Here is a 17,403-nt window from a genome sequence, read left to right on the forward strand (position 1 = left end):
CGAACAAAACTTAATGCGGTGAATGTAGTGGAAAAACTTGTTACAGCTGGGGGAGGGCATGTATATGTGATGGCTAAGATTAGGCAATAGTGGCCAGGCAATGTATTATGACAATGTGGGTCCTCATTAGTGTAGAAATACAAATGTTCTGGCATCTGCATCCTGTCACTTATGTTTGTGTCACTGAAGGAGTGTAAAAAGACATATTCTTAAATTACCTGCTGATTTCTGGGACTATAGCTAAGACTATGACCTCCTGTCAATGGTGTAAACATTTGCATTACTTCTGCCTCTCTAATTTACTGTTGTATCATCCTATGAAGGGCTTTCAGTTGCATTTGTATGAAATGGAGCAATACAAAAATACTTGAACTAAAAGTCATTCCCCACTCACTTGGGAGAAAGAGTGAGAACTAAACAATATTGTAGTGGCAGCAGAGTAAAGAAAACTGAGATGTCGTCATATAGTTTGCAGTCTGTACGGCACTGCAGTGTTTTCTTTGGGAGACAACACAAGAGAGTCTCAGTTGTTGGAGTTGAAACACTCTCATCACCATTCAGGGGTTTGTTCGCTGTAGAGCTCTTTCTATTTCTTCTACTAAAATCTGACGCTTAAATGATGACTGCTGTGTCTGATTTTAAAAACTTTTCTCTATTATCTGTTTCAGTGTAACGGTGTAAATCGTAGTCCTGATTAGCCAAAGTTGCGTCTTTCCGTGCCTCTCAACTGCTCTTTCTCTCTTTCGACATTCATCCATTTTTAATGTAAGCATGGCAAAGTCTTTTAGAGGAAAAGAGAGGACAGACATGTCCCAGTGAGCTACACTTTGCTACACATCTCTCCTTTTTTCTTCTTTCTCTGTCCGTCTTGCTTTCTTTCTCTTTTCTTGAATAATGGATAGTTTTAAACCAGACACACTCCTCCCCCATTTTTTTGGGTCTTGATCCTCCCTCAATAAGACATCTGTCTGTTCATTCTAATCAGCATATCTTGCTGCCTTCCTCCTCCCTTCCTCCCTCTTCATTGTCTTCCTCACCTTTCCTGGCTCTTTTTCAGTCTGTTTTCTTTAATCTGGGGGAAGAGGGAGAGATTAAGAGAGAGGGAGAGGGGGAGGTTTCATCAGGTGAATGCTGATCTGCAGTAATGACTGAGAGACAGCGGGGGGATTATTGTGCAATATTGTCACGGGTGTTGTCTGGAGCCTGGATATACAAAGTGACAATATTGCATGATAATCCATGGGTCATTGCAAGGTCACTGTTGCTTTTATGAAGGAGTTGCCGTGCCAACCACTGTGACTGTTGTTTTTGAAGTTTGCACATTAATCAAGGGTTCAGACAGTCAATTCCTGAATACAAAAAGTCCAGTTATTGTCAGTGTTGGTTGCATATCTGGCATCCATATTGTTGTGTATGGTGAAACTGCCCTCATCCTGTTAATGTCATGTCAAAGTGACAAATGAGTTTGATAGCATAAAATCTACAGCATTCAATGATAAGAGCGAGTAGACATTTTGCACATATTCTTCCGCAGTTAGTTAGTCAAGGAGAAATTCACTGTTAAAATAGGAAGAATTTTCTCATTGGTAGTTGACCATTATCCAATATTCACAAAAATGCTTGATGTGTTTTCAACAAGTGGTGCGAATGTCACTTTTTGAAAACTGCTCATGCTATTCACTATCACTCTTACCATCATTTAATTTACTGCTATCATTTCTCACTATCGTGGTTGCTGCTTTTCACCACCAAAACTGCATATAGCTTGTCCTGGCATGTTTTGTGGATACTGTGGAAAGCTCAATAACTGAGGTAGAATTCGAGGCAATTTAAGAGGAAAGTGGGCACAACAGAAAGTTGACAACCGCCGACTGATCATTACAGTGCAAGAGGATTGCCTTTCCTGAAAACATTAAATTATAATAAACATTGTGCCTCGCTCAGAAGGTGACCTTTGGTGACATAAAGCTATTTGTACAGTCAAACTGAATTAGATGTTCTCTGTTTCACTCATTCACAAGTGTCTGAAGCTTCTTTGCATAATGTACTTAGATTTAGCACAGAGTTAAACACCGCAGGCGACGGCGCTTGTTTTCTCTTGCTCAAGAAGGTTAAATGAGGTTGCATTTTGCTTCACTCCACTGACTGTCATCCAGAGAGAATGTCATTCCACCTGGTTTGAACTGCAATTGAAGAACACAAAAGTAGGATAAATGTTGAGAAAGGTCTGGGGTTCATTGACAAACTGGACAGCAGCGAAAAATAGGGCACACCCAGATAGACAAGGCAGGCAGACACGCACACACATTTCAGCCAGTGTTACCTCCTCTGGCCTCTCTTGGCTTACCGTGCTGTGCCATGTCGTGCCGAGCCGGGTGTTGTGATGCGTGGTCTAGTGGGGCTAACGGAAGCACATGTGTTGTCTGCTAACTCTGATTAATGTAACAGACTATACTCCCCCTTCTCTCTCTGGCTGTTTTTTTTTCCACCGGCTGCCCTGCTGTCCTGCCTTCACCTCTCATGTCTGCACTCAGTCTGAGTTTCAAACCTGTGCCCTGAGAAAGAGACGGGGTCATTAAATTATAATACAGTGTTTCTCTTGTTTTGTTGATCTTGTTATATAGTGCATTGGAGTCTACAAAGCAAATAGTCTAGGTTGAAATGGTATGAAACATCAGTCACAGGGCTCAGGACAGCTCAGATAACCCTAACCCTAGCTTCTATATTGTCATCCAGCTGTTGAAGACATACTATATAAAATAGAATATAGTATAAATAGAAATAATTGGAAACTAGTGATTTTCTAAATTGGGTTGCACGGGCTTATTGACTATAAATTTTCCATCTACACATGTTATATATCAGCCAGCTAACATTGACTAACATTGGTTCAGTTAGCTATGCAGCCGTGACATAACGCAGTAAGCGGGTGTAAATATGAGGTAACTCATTACTTAGAAGTAAGAAGTATGGTGTGGTGCAACCCATTTTAATTTAATAGTATGTAAATTTCCACTTTGTTACAACAAGGCTCAATCTGAACTTGAATAAAATTCAAGTAGGTGTCTTTCTCCAGTGATCCTCATATTGAATGTGAAAAGCCGCCTAGCTGCAGTGGGTCAGTTGTGGAGACGAGTATAGCTAACTTTTATAAAATACATTAAGACAAGAAGACTGACTCCCGCCGCCACAGAACAAAATGGACAAAGGCAGTCTTCTGCCCTCTGCCTGCTCCTCAGGCTAGTTGTTTGTTATTGTGTATGCTGTGCCGTGCCGTGCCATGCCATGCCGTGCTGTGCTGTGCCTCGCCCTGTGTTTGGATGTGATGTGATGCGTGGCCAAGTGCTGGTCGAGGCAGCCATAGGTGATTCTTTCCCTGCCACTGCCCTTTTCCCTGCTTCCACGCAAAGGAGCAAGTCAGGTAGGCGGCCAGGCAAACAGGGAAGGGAAGGCGAGGAAAGAGAAGATGTGCAAACGGGAGGACAGCCAGTCAGCCGACAAACATGCAACCCTGGATTATACCCCCCTCCATGCCCTCACTTTATTATGCTCCCTAATTTTTTAACTACCCCCATGGTGTGTTCACCCCTTCTTCTTGCACTCTGTCTCCTCTGCTGACTTTGTCCTGGCTTTCTTGTGACTGTTTCTGATTATTTCAACCTCTGCTGCTATCTGCATGCACACATCTGCATATGTGTGTGAGTGATTGAATGTGGATTCCTCTGTGCTACTCTTCCATACAAACATACACAACACAGACACTGGCCATCTCACACTCTTTGATTCATCCACTCCACTGTACAGTATGCCCCTGATCTGTCTGCCTCCTCCCTTCTCTCCTCTCTGATATACTCGCACGCCTCTGCCCCCCCCTCTTGCACTTCCCTCTATCCCTTGTGACCGCTACTACCCCTCCCTTTTCCCTCCTCCACACAGACACACACACACCCAGATAAACAGAGATAGAAACATATTCATTCACACAGACACGCATACTGTGCCGTGGTCAAGGAACTTACACACAAATATTCACTCACAAGCCCACATCTACATTCAAGCACTTGCTCATTCACACACACACACACACACACACACACACACACACACACACACACACACACACACTTGTCATGTGATGTGTGGTGCGCCATGGGGTCCAGATGAGTGGAATCTCAGTGTTGGCTCTCGCTACACTGAGCACCACAGGGGGTCCTTATCGTCGCAAAAATCAACAAAGCCACAGTCACGAAGCGCCGTCTCGATCACACACACAAACACGAGCACACGCATACATAAGCGGATATGTGCGCACATGCGCCCAGGCACATTCACGCACACACTGGCAACACACAAAAAAGCAAATGGGAAAGAAAGAACAAAAAAAAAAAAAAAACAAAAGCGCTCAGACACGCACACAAAGTGACAAAAGCTCACAAAAACATTCTCGTTTTGACACGCAAAGACAAGAGCACAGCTGGACAATGTTTTCAGTGGGACATGCACACACCCCACGAGCTCTCACACACAGTCCCAGTCCGAAAAAGAAAATCATTTACCAAAATTAGGGGAAAAAACATGGATAAGACCCTTAACTACTTAATCCCTTCTTAAATGCTTGCGTGATCTATCGTGTCTGTGATTTCAGAGAGAAGCAGGATGAAGTGCCAGCTAAGCAGATAGAAAGGAGAAAGCATTTGTTCGATTAAAGGAGGGAGAGAGAGAGAGAGAGAGTTTGAAAGAGAGTTTAGATGGATCCAGGTATGATGCGAGGCTGCACTCCTGCCTTTGTTTTTCTCCTCTCTTAATCCGCCGCCCATCATCATATCACTTGATTAAACCTAATCCTAATGCCTCTAATCCCCAAGGCACCCAAAAAAAACAAAGTGCCTTGTACCCCTCCATAACATCTCTAAACAGATTTCTATGTAAACTGAATTCTGCCTCTAAACAGTATTTCTATGACAGTGAGGGTTGTAGTTTTTCTAGCCTCCCTAAACTCACACAATGTTATATGTTTGTGAAGATCTGTTGGGGCCTGATATCGATATTATTGTGTGTCTTCCTGCTTTGTATCTTCATTAAAAGCCTTGACTGTCTCCTTATTTGATAAATATAATTAAGAGACAAATATGACTTGGTCACATTTTGGCCAGGCTGATATATTAACCAATCTGTAAGCCGTCTGTCAGAAACTGCAGATATGCTCGAGGTCATTTAGAAATCCACAAAGAAACACTGGAAAAGTAAGCCAGTAGTAACAGGAAGGAACGAAATAAGAGGAACAATTTGATGAAGAAAGTAAGAAAATTGAATCTTCATCCAAAATACACAATCCTAGCATTTTGTCTGTATTTTAAGTGCCTGTATTTGTTGTCAAGAAACAAACTGTGTTCACAATATAGCTCCTCTAAATTGCGTGTGGAAGTGGCTGCATGCCTGTTTGGTCAGTTCTGGAGTAATGGAATGCATGTTTGAGTGTGTGTATGAACACGGGGGGTATTCTGTGCATGCATGTGTGTCTGTGTGTAACGTGAAAGGTTCGTGACAGTGACCCTATTCTGGTGTTTTGATGAGCCAGATGGGTCACGGCAGCTGTAGCTGAGGAGGAGCAGGAAGGTGAGGAGGAGTGGGAGGGAATGGACAGTTGTCTTGGAAGGAAGAGGAAGGAGAAAAGGACAAAGAGGAGGGAAAAGGATACAAGGAGGAGATGGGAGATTAGGGAAAGATGAAGGAGGAGTGGAGCGGTGGGGTGAATGTAGCAGAAGAGAAGTTTGGGAGAGATTTGATCTTTTTATGTGTCTTGTTTGCATGGCGGCCCATCTCCACCCCTCAGTACCTGAGACAATGAGCACATAAATTAGCACACAGACACACATGCAGACAGTCAGGGAGTTAAAAAGGCATCACGTAAATTAATTATGTGTCTTATCCTGGCAAAACACTAACCAGTCACAGAATGCCCCAACCCTGTAGCACCCCCCTCCCCCACCTGCACCACCCCTCCTAAATGTTTCACATCAGGCGAGAGGTAATAGCCCCATGTTTAATTGATGGGCGATGGAGGCATTGTGGTGATAACATAGACTGTGGAGGAGGTCCAAGTCACAAAACACAGACACACACGCACACACAGAGCAGTCGTGGTACCTGTTAGGTGTAGACCATTGACTGTGGTGTAGACACATGCTGGAGGTTCGGTTACAGTGAGAGGTGGAGGTTTCGGTGTTAGCGCTCTGTGATTATTGACTGACGATTGAGACAGAAACACACACATAGCTGCTACAGCACTAATGTACCCCGAGGCATTATGCATGTTTTACATAGTTACATCCTGTGTGTTGACTTTATAATAAGCTCTATTGTAATAGATATTTATTAACTCTATACATAATAGAGTAATACCAGATGAATTAAACCAATGTGGTGCCAATATAAGAGCTCTGTGTGTGTTGAAATTTGATGTTTTAAACCGCCTTTGGCCACTGTCCAGCATGCTAATGGAGTCAATCAAGAGGCAGAATGAAAGAGAGACACGAGAGGCACAAGGGGAGTCATAGAAGTGTTGTGTGCACTAGAGGACAAAGAGGTTTGGTGTGTCGAAGAGATGCATCTATTGGCTGCCGGCATGAAAGATTTAAAGGACAACAAGACCTTTTTCCTCTCCTCTCCCTCACTCTTTTTCTCTTTTTGTATTATATCCTTGTTTCGTTCAAACCGTCCTTGTCTCTCTTTTTCTCTCAGGTATTTGTTGCCAGCGTGCATGTGTGTGTGTGTGTGTGTGTGGGGGGGGTTAGTTTTTGTGGTTTGAGTGCTAAGTGAACGTGTCAGTGCCCAGGGCAAGGGGTCTCCCCGCAGGGCCGAACTCAGTCACGGGATCACACAACCCACTGGTGGCGCAGACATTCTGCCCTCAGGGTGTGTGTCAGTGTGTATGTGTGTGTGTGTTAAAAATGAGCGATTGTTTGAGTTTCCTGTCTGTCTGAAGATGCTTATGTGAGTAAATTTGCCTTTGTATGTGTCTGTCTATGTCTGTATCTTTTGTTTGTACCTGTGTACATGTTTGTGCTTGTATCTACGTGGGTGCTTAATGCGTGTGTCTGTTTATCAGTCTGTGCGTCTGTGGGTGTGTGTGTGTGTGTGTGTGTGTGTTTTTGTCTGTGCCTTTCATCTGCCCCTGTGTGTGCAAAATGTGCTTTTGACTGTGAGTGTGAGAAAGCTGTGTGTTTGTTTGTGTGTGTGTGTCAAGCCATAGCTAAGGCACGATTCAGCCCTCAGGTCACTTTAACATTGTGTATTGCTCCCTTGTTGTCAGTCTTCATGACTACATCACTCGCATTAAGAACCCCCCGCCACACGCACGCACACAAACACACACAGATTTACATGCATAAGCATTTTTGGAGAAAATACAACCCCCACTCACAAAACAAAGTCACATAGACTCACACACTTAATAATTTTTGCTGTATCTATGCCTGCAGGAACCATGAGGACATCTGCACAGTAAACACTAAAACCCCCTGAGCCCCAGTCCCAAATATTGCTCACACTTGCACGCACTTATTTTCTCTGGCTATCTCTGTCTCTGTCTCTGTCTCTCTCTCTCTCTCTCTCTCTCTCTCTCTCTCTCTCTCTCTCTCTCTCTCTCTCTCTCTCTCTCTCTCTCCCCCTCTCTCTCACACACATACACTGCAAACAGATAATAGCCCATATTCTCCAGAGTGCATTCTGTGGCAACACAATGTAATACATTGTGGTGTTGTGGAGCTTTTTCTCCACCCACACTAATATACTTCCTACTCTCCCTGTCTGTCCTCTCTGTCCCATATTTTTATTCTGACTATTTCTAGAATTTCATCAAGGCAAATGTCCAACACAGGGGACCCCAAGACCTTACAGTGAGACCCTTTGGAGCACACCTTTGCTATATTATACAAACATCCAAATGTTCTACAACAACATGAACAAGGGTCAAGTCTTGATTTGAGCATAATGTACAGATGGGCTTAGTTTGGGCCTTTTATAATTTGTCATTATTAACGTCTATAGACTTAGACAAGTTTGTCATTTTTAACCATGCTAGTGGTGTGACATGGCAATGTTGGTCTGTCTGTCGGTCCGTCACTCTGGTCCAGACAGTGGTCTTGAAATATCTAAACTATTAGATGTTTGTGCAGACATTCATGGTTGCCAGACAATGACTCATAATCACTGACTGTTTCTTTAGTGCCTCCATCATGTTGGCTTGAGGTTTTGTGTGAAATGTCTCAACAACCTTAGAATGGGTTGCCCTGACTTTGGTACACATGTCCATGTGGCCGTGCAGGATGACTTGTAATCACTCTGTCTCTGACCTTTCATCTATTGCCACTGTTAAGTGAAATTGTCAGTTTAGGACCAAATACCTGCAAAACTAATTACATTCCCATCAGCCTCAACTGTGCCTTGTGCTTTGTGCTAATAAGCAAATGTGTGCATGCTAAACTAAGATGGTGAACATAGTAGTTTGCGAGAATGGCTGTAGATCGTTAGTCTTCAATTAATTGCTTGCTTTGGATGAAGAAGTATGCACAGCCATTTTTCTCTTGTACCAATATAAGTGCAATTCTCTTCGTCCAAAATGTTCTTCTGTCTGACTCTCTTTCTGTCATGGCTGCTAGAAGACAGACTCCCTCCCGCTGTCCTGAAGACATGAGGCAGACATAATCTGCACCTTGACCTGACATGGATAGACAAGATGCTAACACAGTGCAAGAAGGCACTGTGATAGGTGGGAACAGAGAGATAAAGTTAGATGGAGAGACTGGGGGAGAGAGTGAGAGAGAGAGAGAGAGAGAGAGAGAAAGAGAGTGAAGTTCTATCTTCCTAAATGCGTCACCTGCCAATCATCTGTCACGTCAAAAGCACTTTTCAAGTGTTGCTGTGTGTTTTGTCTGTCCGTCTCGTCTACAACCCTGTCATTCACTTTGACTTCTCTCTTACTGTAAAGAAGAAGGAAACAAGAGAGACAGAGGGAGTGAGAGAGGGACAGCAAGGCCGCTGATCATTCAGTGAAACCCATTTCAGTGTCTTCCAGGAAAAGACTTTCACGCAGGGGCTGGTATTTTTTTTTATCCCTGTCCTTCGACTTGGTTGTTTTTTCAGTTTAAGCTCTTAGCATTTACCTGTTTGTAGTTGTAGATCAGCACAAAGAATAATGGAACCTTAATGGAACTATTAAAAAGTCATTTGAGTACAGATTTCAGTTCTCAGCTGTAAATATTGTCTTAATGTAAATTATGTTGATTTCAATATCACAAAGTAGTCTTGTTTTTACATTTTCATTTACATATGTTGCATCTGGAGAAGTTTATTTGTTGGAGCCAGCTGATGGAAGAACACCTAATTTACATTTCATTTTCAGCAGCTTCTCATTTGAATGGAAAACTAATAAACATATGCATGTATGTGACCCTATTTGAATTGTCCTGAGGCAGTAGACTCCATAGACTTGACAGTAGCTCTTTCTTTCTTATGAGTTAAACAAGAGTCCAAAAAAAGTCCACATGTGGGCCCTGGGGGAAAGGGGGAGGGTCATGAGGTCCTCAAAACAAATTAGTTAGTTCATTTTGAAAGCATGAATGTTCCCATGAATGTCTGTTTAAGAGATATGCTCGTTAAAAATGGCTGGTACGGTCTGAATGTGGCACTGGGGAAAAGGTCATAGGACAAACAAAATCAATAGGTTTCTTACCCTTGGAAGCAAAAATGCGTACACCAAATTTCATGCCACTCTGACCATTAGTTTTCGAGATTTGAGTCGCACTCAAAAAAGGGGATGGCCAAATGACAGTCATATGACGGCAGTAATTAAATGATCTGTTCCCGGTTGTCTTCCCAAGCATGCCGGCTTTGTTTGCAAGTTTGTTTCACCTTGTTTACATCATGTAGCAGTCTATTTGGAGCTTTCTGACATGGGAGCTGTCAGCATGTCATTCAAATTTCAGCTGCCTTAGTGCCACACATCATCATGAAGATGAAAGCCAGGGTGATGTGATCTTTTCCCTTGTAAACCTGAAAGAAGTCACAACAGCTTGGAGAGAATAGATTGATACACACAGAGAAAGAGAGATAATTTTGGGAGATGTTTTTTTTTAACAGACAGCTTAAAAAACAATATCTGAAGGAGGGATTAGAGTAGCTGTGTTCCTTTGCTTTGAACTGCTGACAGATAAAAAAAGATGTTTTTGACACCAGCGGTTGAAAGAAATATTGATGGATAATGGGGCCTGTAGTTGTCAGTCTAAATGTTTTCATAGACGGCTTTGATATTTCAGTTGTAAAAGCTCCATACATTAAACCATACAAAACTGAATGCTATTTCTAGACTCAGCCTCAATTTCGATCCCTGATAAAAAGCAAGATATTTATATAATATTCCACACAGTTAAGAGTACCCATTGCACTCACTTATATAGATACTATTCAGTGCATTAAAATACTTGTCTTGAATTAGTCGCACTCTATTTAATTCTGTAGAAAAAACTCATCATTGTTTGTCATATTTGACTATTCAACAGTTCTTGCCTAATATGTCTTCTACTTCACTGTAGTAGGTAGGTGTAAGTCCATTCTCAGTGTATGTGCACTGGTGGCTTCAAGTTTCTATATTACACTTTGCAGAAGATGCAGATCGGACCAGGACTCACCTCCAAACTATTTTCATTGAGCACTTTCCATTTTCAGCAGACGAATGTGAAAACATCCTTCTAGTGTCAAACAATCTAACTGTAGAGACACGAAGGAAAATGTCTTTTCGAGCGACGGGGGACTTTAAATTTTTTAGAAATGAATTTGTACCAGTCTTGACTTTTACCCACATTTTAACTTTTTGCATGAAGTTCGGTTTGTTCCAAACATGACAATAATCACAGTGTATTTATCATTCATTAAGTTAATTGTCACTACTGGTGGTTTGCGTTTAGTTTTTGTAACTGCTAGCTTCTTAGCTAACTCCTCTAACTTGTCAAAACAAGGATGTTTTAGACCTTTTCAGAGCAGACATTATGGCTTGTCATAGCAGGAAAAGCAAAGGTGTAACTGATTAGATCAAAATGATTCATCCCATTTACGCGTCCTGGTATTGTGCGAGCTGGCTCACTGTCTTGGCTCACTGGGATGCTTGATGAAACTAAGCCATCATTACTGAAAATTCGTTTCATCTGTGCCTTTCCTGCTATGACAAGTCAAAATGTCTAAAAAAGGTCAATAGTGTGCCAAACAACAGGTTGTGGTGAAGGTTTGAATCATCAGACTTGAATAGCAGCCATATACTCATCAAGAAGGACATTTTTCTCCATACATATTTTACACATACTCATATTAATCCAACTAATACCAAAACTACAAGTATTGAGTAGAACAGAAACAAATGATGTAATACCGTAATGAGATGACTACTCTACTGTCTATTCAGTATGCATGACAGTGATATTTCCAAAGTATTAAATGGAAGCGCACGCAATAGCCATTTGTTTAAAGGTCATAAAACATATTTCAATCATCTTTTGATTATGAGAAATGAAGAGGGGGGTTTAAAGTTGGCATGGGATAAATTGGAACAAGGTGATGTCACATACTTCCACGCACCAATCGACCACCACCAATTGTGTGTATTCTCCCCTCAGATGCAGCGCAGTGAGACGGTGTGTAGTTACTGCGGTGTGAGCTACCTCATTTTCCATGAGTTCCATCAGCTACACACCCGGCTGGCTCAGTCGGAGGCTGAGCTGCAGCAACTGAGGGAGGCTGCCCAGAGGGAGCAGGCCCAGCGAGAGGTGCTGGAGCTTGGCAGGCTGGAGTGGGAGAGGGCATTTCACCTGGAGGTGCAGAGACAGGCGGAGGAGAAAGAGAAAAGCACAAGAGAAGAGCTAGAAGAGAGCATCAAAGCCACGGAGAGAACTCTGAGAGAGGAGTTTGAACAGAAGAATGAGAGGATGAGGAGAGAGATGAAAGAGGAGTATCAGAAAATCAGTGAAGGAAAAGAGAGACAACTTAGAAGAGAGCTGGGAGACTTAGAGGCGGAGAGACTGGGGAAGCAAAGAGAGGAGCTGGAGAGGGGGACCAAGGAGAGAGAGAAAGTTCTGATTGACGCACTTCAAAAGGCCAATAAAAAATTAGACAAGCTGAGAAAACAGCTGGAAGAGAGGTGAGGTTTGCATGTGTTTGTCTGTGTTTCCCGTCCCTGGTGTAAAATGATCTCTGATACCAGGCTTCATGTGGGCAATTATGTTGTGAGTCATGCTGTTAACACAAAAACACACTCTCAGACAAATCAGACATGCATCCCACTATTTGGTGTGTGCATGTTCATCTCTGACACAGACCTCGCTGTATCATCATATCTTCGTCTGTCATTTTAAACACCTCCATCAGCCACTACGTAGAAAACATTAAAATAGATATGACGTTCGGTGGAGTGTTTCAATTTAATTTGAAAGTTTTACAATATTTATTAGGTTTGTTCTCTGGCAGGAATTGTTTTGCTCAACAGCTCTAACACGCTGTTGTTAGCAGGGCCTGACTTAATGTGGGAGGAGATAGCGTGTTAGTGAGCACAGTGTTTGACAAACATCCTCCACATTTCATCAGAGAATTGACAAAACTGCACTACACAAAATTAGACCACATTGCTGCGTTTCACTTTCGATCAGTGTCCAGAAATGATAGATGAGTGGGAAGACTTTTTTTTTTTCCTCCCACTCATCAGGATGTGCGGGGGTTTTAGGTGGACAAAAGATAACAAAAAGAGAATAGAGGTCTACACAAATCTAGAGTAATTTTTTCAACTTGTTTGCAACAAAATATTATAACTCACTCTATCATGCTGCTTACTTATGATCTTTATACCCATATGCAATGTGGCTGGACTCAATAAGTATAAAAACTTTGTGAAACGCTAAACCAATACAAACTAGTTAGTTAAATATTTAGCATTTATACTTTGTTGTAGGTTCTCAGCGAAGAGCTCAGTGTTTGAAAGGACATCACAAGGCCATGTAAAGAATGGAATTTTCCATGCAAGATTGGGAGTGCAACTGTACGCAACTGTGATACCTGACCTTATAACATTTTGTAATGATTCCTCTAATGACTTCTCATGACTTGGCTTTATATAACATCAAACATTCATTATGGTGGCTTACAGCAGCTCTTAAAAAGCATTTGGCATCCTAATCAATAAGGAATGCTATCCAAGGTTTTAGATAGCAGTGTGCACATAGTGTCTCCCTTTTAGGCAACTGATGGGCAGTGGAAACCTTTTCCTTTGATTGCTGAGAATTGCTTTATAATTAGTGTGGGACTAATGCCATGCTCCTATTTAAAATAATGAATACAGCTCCGTCCGTTTCTCTTCTTTACTATGGCATCATTTGCTGCTATTTCTCTCCCCACCTACACATGTTCTGTATCTCAGCTGAATGCAACAAGTTCAGTCATGTTCTCTGGGGGCTATACAAAGCTATTCTAGGGAATGTAAGTGTGTACCAAAAATGAGCTTATGAATAAGTTAAAATAGGTATCAATTCATTTCAGGATGCTAACTAACGCCAGAGCTTCTTTATATAGAGCACATATAAAAGCACAAGAGCAATACATCCCTTTTAGTTTCATTTAGTTTCAAAATGTGGGCCACAATAGTAGCTTTTCTGGTTGAGCGTGCGCCCCATGTACTATGAGTCCTTTATGCAGAGACACAGAGGCTCACATTTTGGCCATTTGTTGCATGTTATGCCCTCTTTCTCTCCACACTTTTTATGTCACTCTTCAGCTGCTCTTTCAAAATAAAAGCAATAAAAAGCCCCAAAAACAAAAATCTCATGAAGAAAAAACAACTTTATTTATATTAACTTCATTTTACTTGTTAGTCTCTCTTGGTGCGTGCGTGTTGTGTGTGTGTGTGTGTGTGTGTGTGTATGCAGCTACCCACATTAGGTGACATATGGTGTGTATACACACACACACACACACACACACATGCACACAGGTGGTGAAGACTCCTGTTGTGTCACTTACATCAGCTTTAAAGTGTTGGTAATCAAATAGGACTTGTCTGTAATCAAACAGCCATCAAAGAGCTAAATTAAGTTTCTGGGAAATATGTATGAAATGTGTGCCTGCCATGACTCCCGAGAATGGTATGAACAAGCAAAAACATCTACAGACTGTCCTGTTGAAATACAAAACAATGACACCAGTCTGAAGCCCTAGTCACACAAGTGAATGCAACCATGCGCACACACCTGCAGCTTAATTCGCAAATGCTCAGTGTACACCACAAATAGGGCATATTTTAGAGGGTGTTGTGGACAAGCAAAGAAAAAGAGTTTTATCACACAAAAATACTCCTAAAATCCTAAATCACTCCCCATTAAATAAATAGTACACTATATGTATATTAATTAGAACTGGGCGTTATGGCCTAAAAATAAATTCTCAGATTTTTTTAACACCATACCTGATTCAGGTTTTAATCGATTTGTTTGTCTTATCACTGCAGTCTGTGTAGATAAGTGACTTGAGGGGATTGGGGCTTGTTTTACTGAGTAGCTGTGTACATCTGCCAATTTTTTGAATCATTTTAAAATGTAAATTCAAATTAGTCAATTTAATCGATTTATTGCCAAATTATGTAGTATAGAGTATGAAATAAATGCTCTATATACAGAGCCCTCAAAAATGACCAAAATGGAACTAAAGAAGTAGTGGCTCTGTCCATAATCACTCCCTTCTATAATCCCTATATAATTGACACTCAATAGTGAGCAGTATAGTAGTAGTATAAAATAGTAGTATAAATCACAGCAAATCTATATATATTGGGTAATATATATATAAAGAGATTGCCATACAGAAATGTCGAAGCCAGGTTTAAACGTCCAGCATGGAGTGGTTCTTTGTGGATATTTTTTCCTTTAATTTTTTCCAGTCTTTGAGTGTGTGCGTGCTTGTGTAAGCCACAGCCGTTATGCTCATATGGCCTGCTGGGTTTCAGGTTCTCCGTATGTTGTTGTGTGTGTGGTAGACTGGTGAGCCAGTCCACTAATGTAAGCTGATTATCTCTCTCATACAGTGGCTCTTCGCTGAAACTCACACGCAAACACAGACACACACACACACACACACACAAACAAACACAGTTGTGCTGTGGAGCCTTGGGGCCAAGGATGGGTCAGGAGGTCATAGTTCAGTCAGACATAATGAAGCACGTCACAGTGATGTGTGAGCATAGACTGACAGCAATGGGTTGTTTCTTTCTTTCTTTCTTTCTTTCTTTCTTTCTTTCTGCCTTTAACTCTCTCTCGCTGCAGTATCTATCTTCAGTTTTACAATTTGCCTTATCTCTCTGTTCATTTGCTATTAATTATGCATTATTTCTCTCTCAATTATGTGAAATATATGATTAGTCTTCTAGCTTCTTCACCTGTTTACAAACTCATTTGCTTGCACTCTCTTTCACTGTCCTCTCTTTTTCTCCGCTGTTGATCCCTAAACACTTACACCAGCAATTTGCCACCGTCACTCACACAGGTGATAATGAGCAGATTAAAAGGCAAAATAGGGAGAGAGAAAAAGAGAAAGATAGCATGCGAGTGGGAGTTAATGAGGATGTTCTGAATGGCTCGCTACACAGCAGGAGTGTTGTTACGTGAGATGTGTTTATGATTGACAGCCCTCCCCTCCCTTTTTCACTTAACACAGCTTTTGTTGGGAGATTATGTAATTTACCATAAAAGGACAATAGATTATATACAGCAATGGATGTAAATGTTTCCAGCCAGCAGGTTCTTAAACAAATGTTCTGCCCTTTCCGATACTGTTTCCAGATCAGTTTTTTATGAACATAGTTTTGATACTGAGCTACACCCGCACATATAACTACAACCACAAACACACAGGTTTTCTTCTTCTTCTTCTTTTTCTTCTTCTTCTTCTTCTTCTTCTTCTTCCTCTTCTTCTTCTTCTTCTTCTTCTTCTTGGCATTGCTTTCTTCCTCCATCTGATGTAGCTGTTTGATCCTGTGTTAGTCTGACAGGATGAGAGAAGGGGTTGTGGTGTGTGTGGCTGGAAAGACTGGTAGCTTGACAACAGCACACTCTCCATACAAACCAAACCTGATTAAATGTCACCTGTCAGACAGCATGTGTGTTCTTGACATAAATGTGTGTGTGTGTGTGTGTGTGTGCGTGTGTGTGTGTGTGCGTGTGTGCATGTGTGTGTGTGTGTGGCAGGTGTATGACAGAGGAAAGCAAGGTGAGAAGGGTGGTTAATGTGCAGAGTGCAATTAAACCTGATTTTAAAATGTCACCTGCTAGACAGGTTCAAACACTGATCTACCAAAGAGAAAGGAAGAATTATGGGAAGAGAAACAGACATATGCGCCATGTTCACAACATAATAAAGTTACCACCTTATAATTTGTAAATACCGTTCATGTCAGCATCCCAGACGTAATTCTGATTTTGGATCTTCTTTCGGAAAGTTTCAAAATATCCCAAAAGCAAATAGACAAGGATTTCTCAAACTGTCCATCAATCATGATGAGCACACTAAGTTGTTAAGATAGGAACCCAATGTCACTGGTACACTATTATTTCCTCCAATGTGTGCAAAACTACTTATAGTATATTATTATACTATATTTATTCAGGGTGTGAATTACACTCATACATAGTAAAACTAGCAATTGGCACCTTAAGTTGTCCAATAGCAGAAATGTTTTGCGTTGCTACCATCGATCCCAAATAATGTGAATGTGGCAAAACTTAGACTGAGAACTGAGGTGGGGTGGGCCAGCCGGTGTGCATTAGACAAAAGTATATTTGGGTATTTTGTGAGTAAACAATAAAACACCAAAATAAGGTGGATAATATGAGTAGAATTAAAATGGTGAAATAAGAAATTACCTATATAAATAGAAATATATTCCTCCACAATTCCACTGTCATTCCAATGGAAACAGTATTAAGCTCTAAGATGCTCCCACTAACCAACAACAGGCTGCAGTGTAATTTGTGTCATGTTGAACAACCTGCCAATAAATACAAAGTTGTTAATACTTAATATACAGTGTTGTAAGAATAGTAAATAATGATAAATAAATAAGGCTACACAACAGACATATGGCTTTAAATAGACCCAGTGATTGGTGATTGGTATCGGCCAATACAGTTTTTAGTGATCTTGATCAGTGATCAGCCTCAAAAACCCTGATCAGAGCACCCTTCATGACTAGTCCCAGATTCCTGTGCAAAACTAAATCGTCATCAGATAATAGTCCGAGAATGCATTTGAGCCAGTGCGCTCTGGCTCTTTAGCTCTCCACGTGGACTGTTTACCTGCATACAACCAAAGCTCGCTCAA

The 17,403-nt window shown here is 41.3% G+C and overlaps 1 protein-coding gene across 2 annotated transcripts in view; it reads left to right on the forward strand.

Moving 5' to 3' along the window:
• lekr1 (leucine, glutamate and lysine rich 1) overlaps positions 1–17,403 on the forward strand; it is a 71,479-nt gene that overhangs the window by 8,086 nt on the left and 45,990 nt on the right. For both annotated transcript variants that reach the window (XM_051396861.1, XM_051396862.1), the window contains exon 3: positions 11,667–12,187. In XM_051396861.1, coding sequence (XP_051252821.1) covers positions 11,667–12,187 — 521 coding nt within the window. The remainder of the gene's footprint in view (positions 1–11,666; positions 12,188–17,403) is intronic.

This window comes from Dicentrarchus labrax, unplaced genomic scaffold, assembly GCF_905237075.1.
Source record: "Dicentrarchus labrax unplaced genomic scaffold, dlabrax2021, whole genome shotgun sequence".
NCBI classification, from domain to species: domain Eukaryota; kingdom Metazoa; phylum Chordata; class Actinopteri; family Moronidae; genus Dicentrarchus; species Dicentrarchus labrax.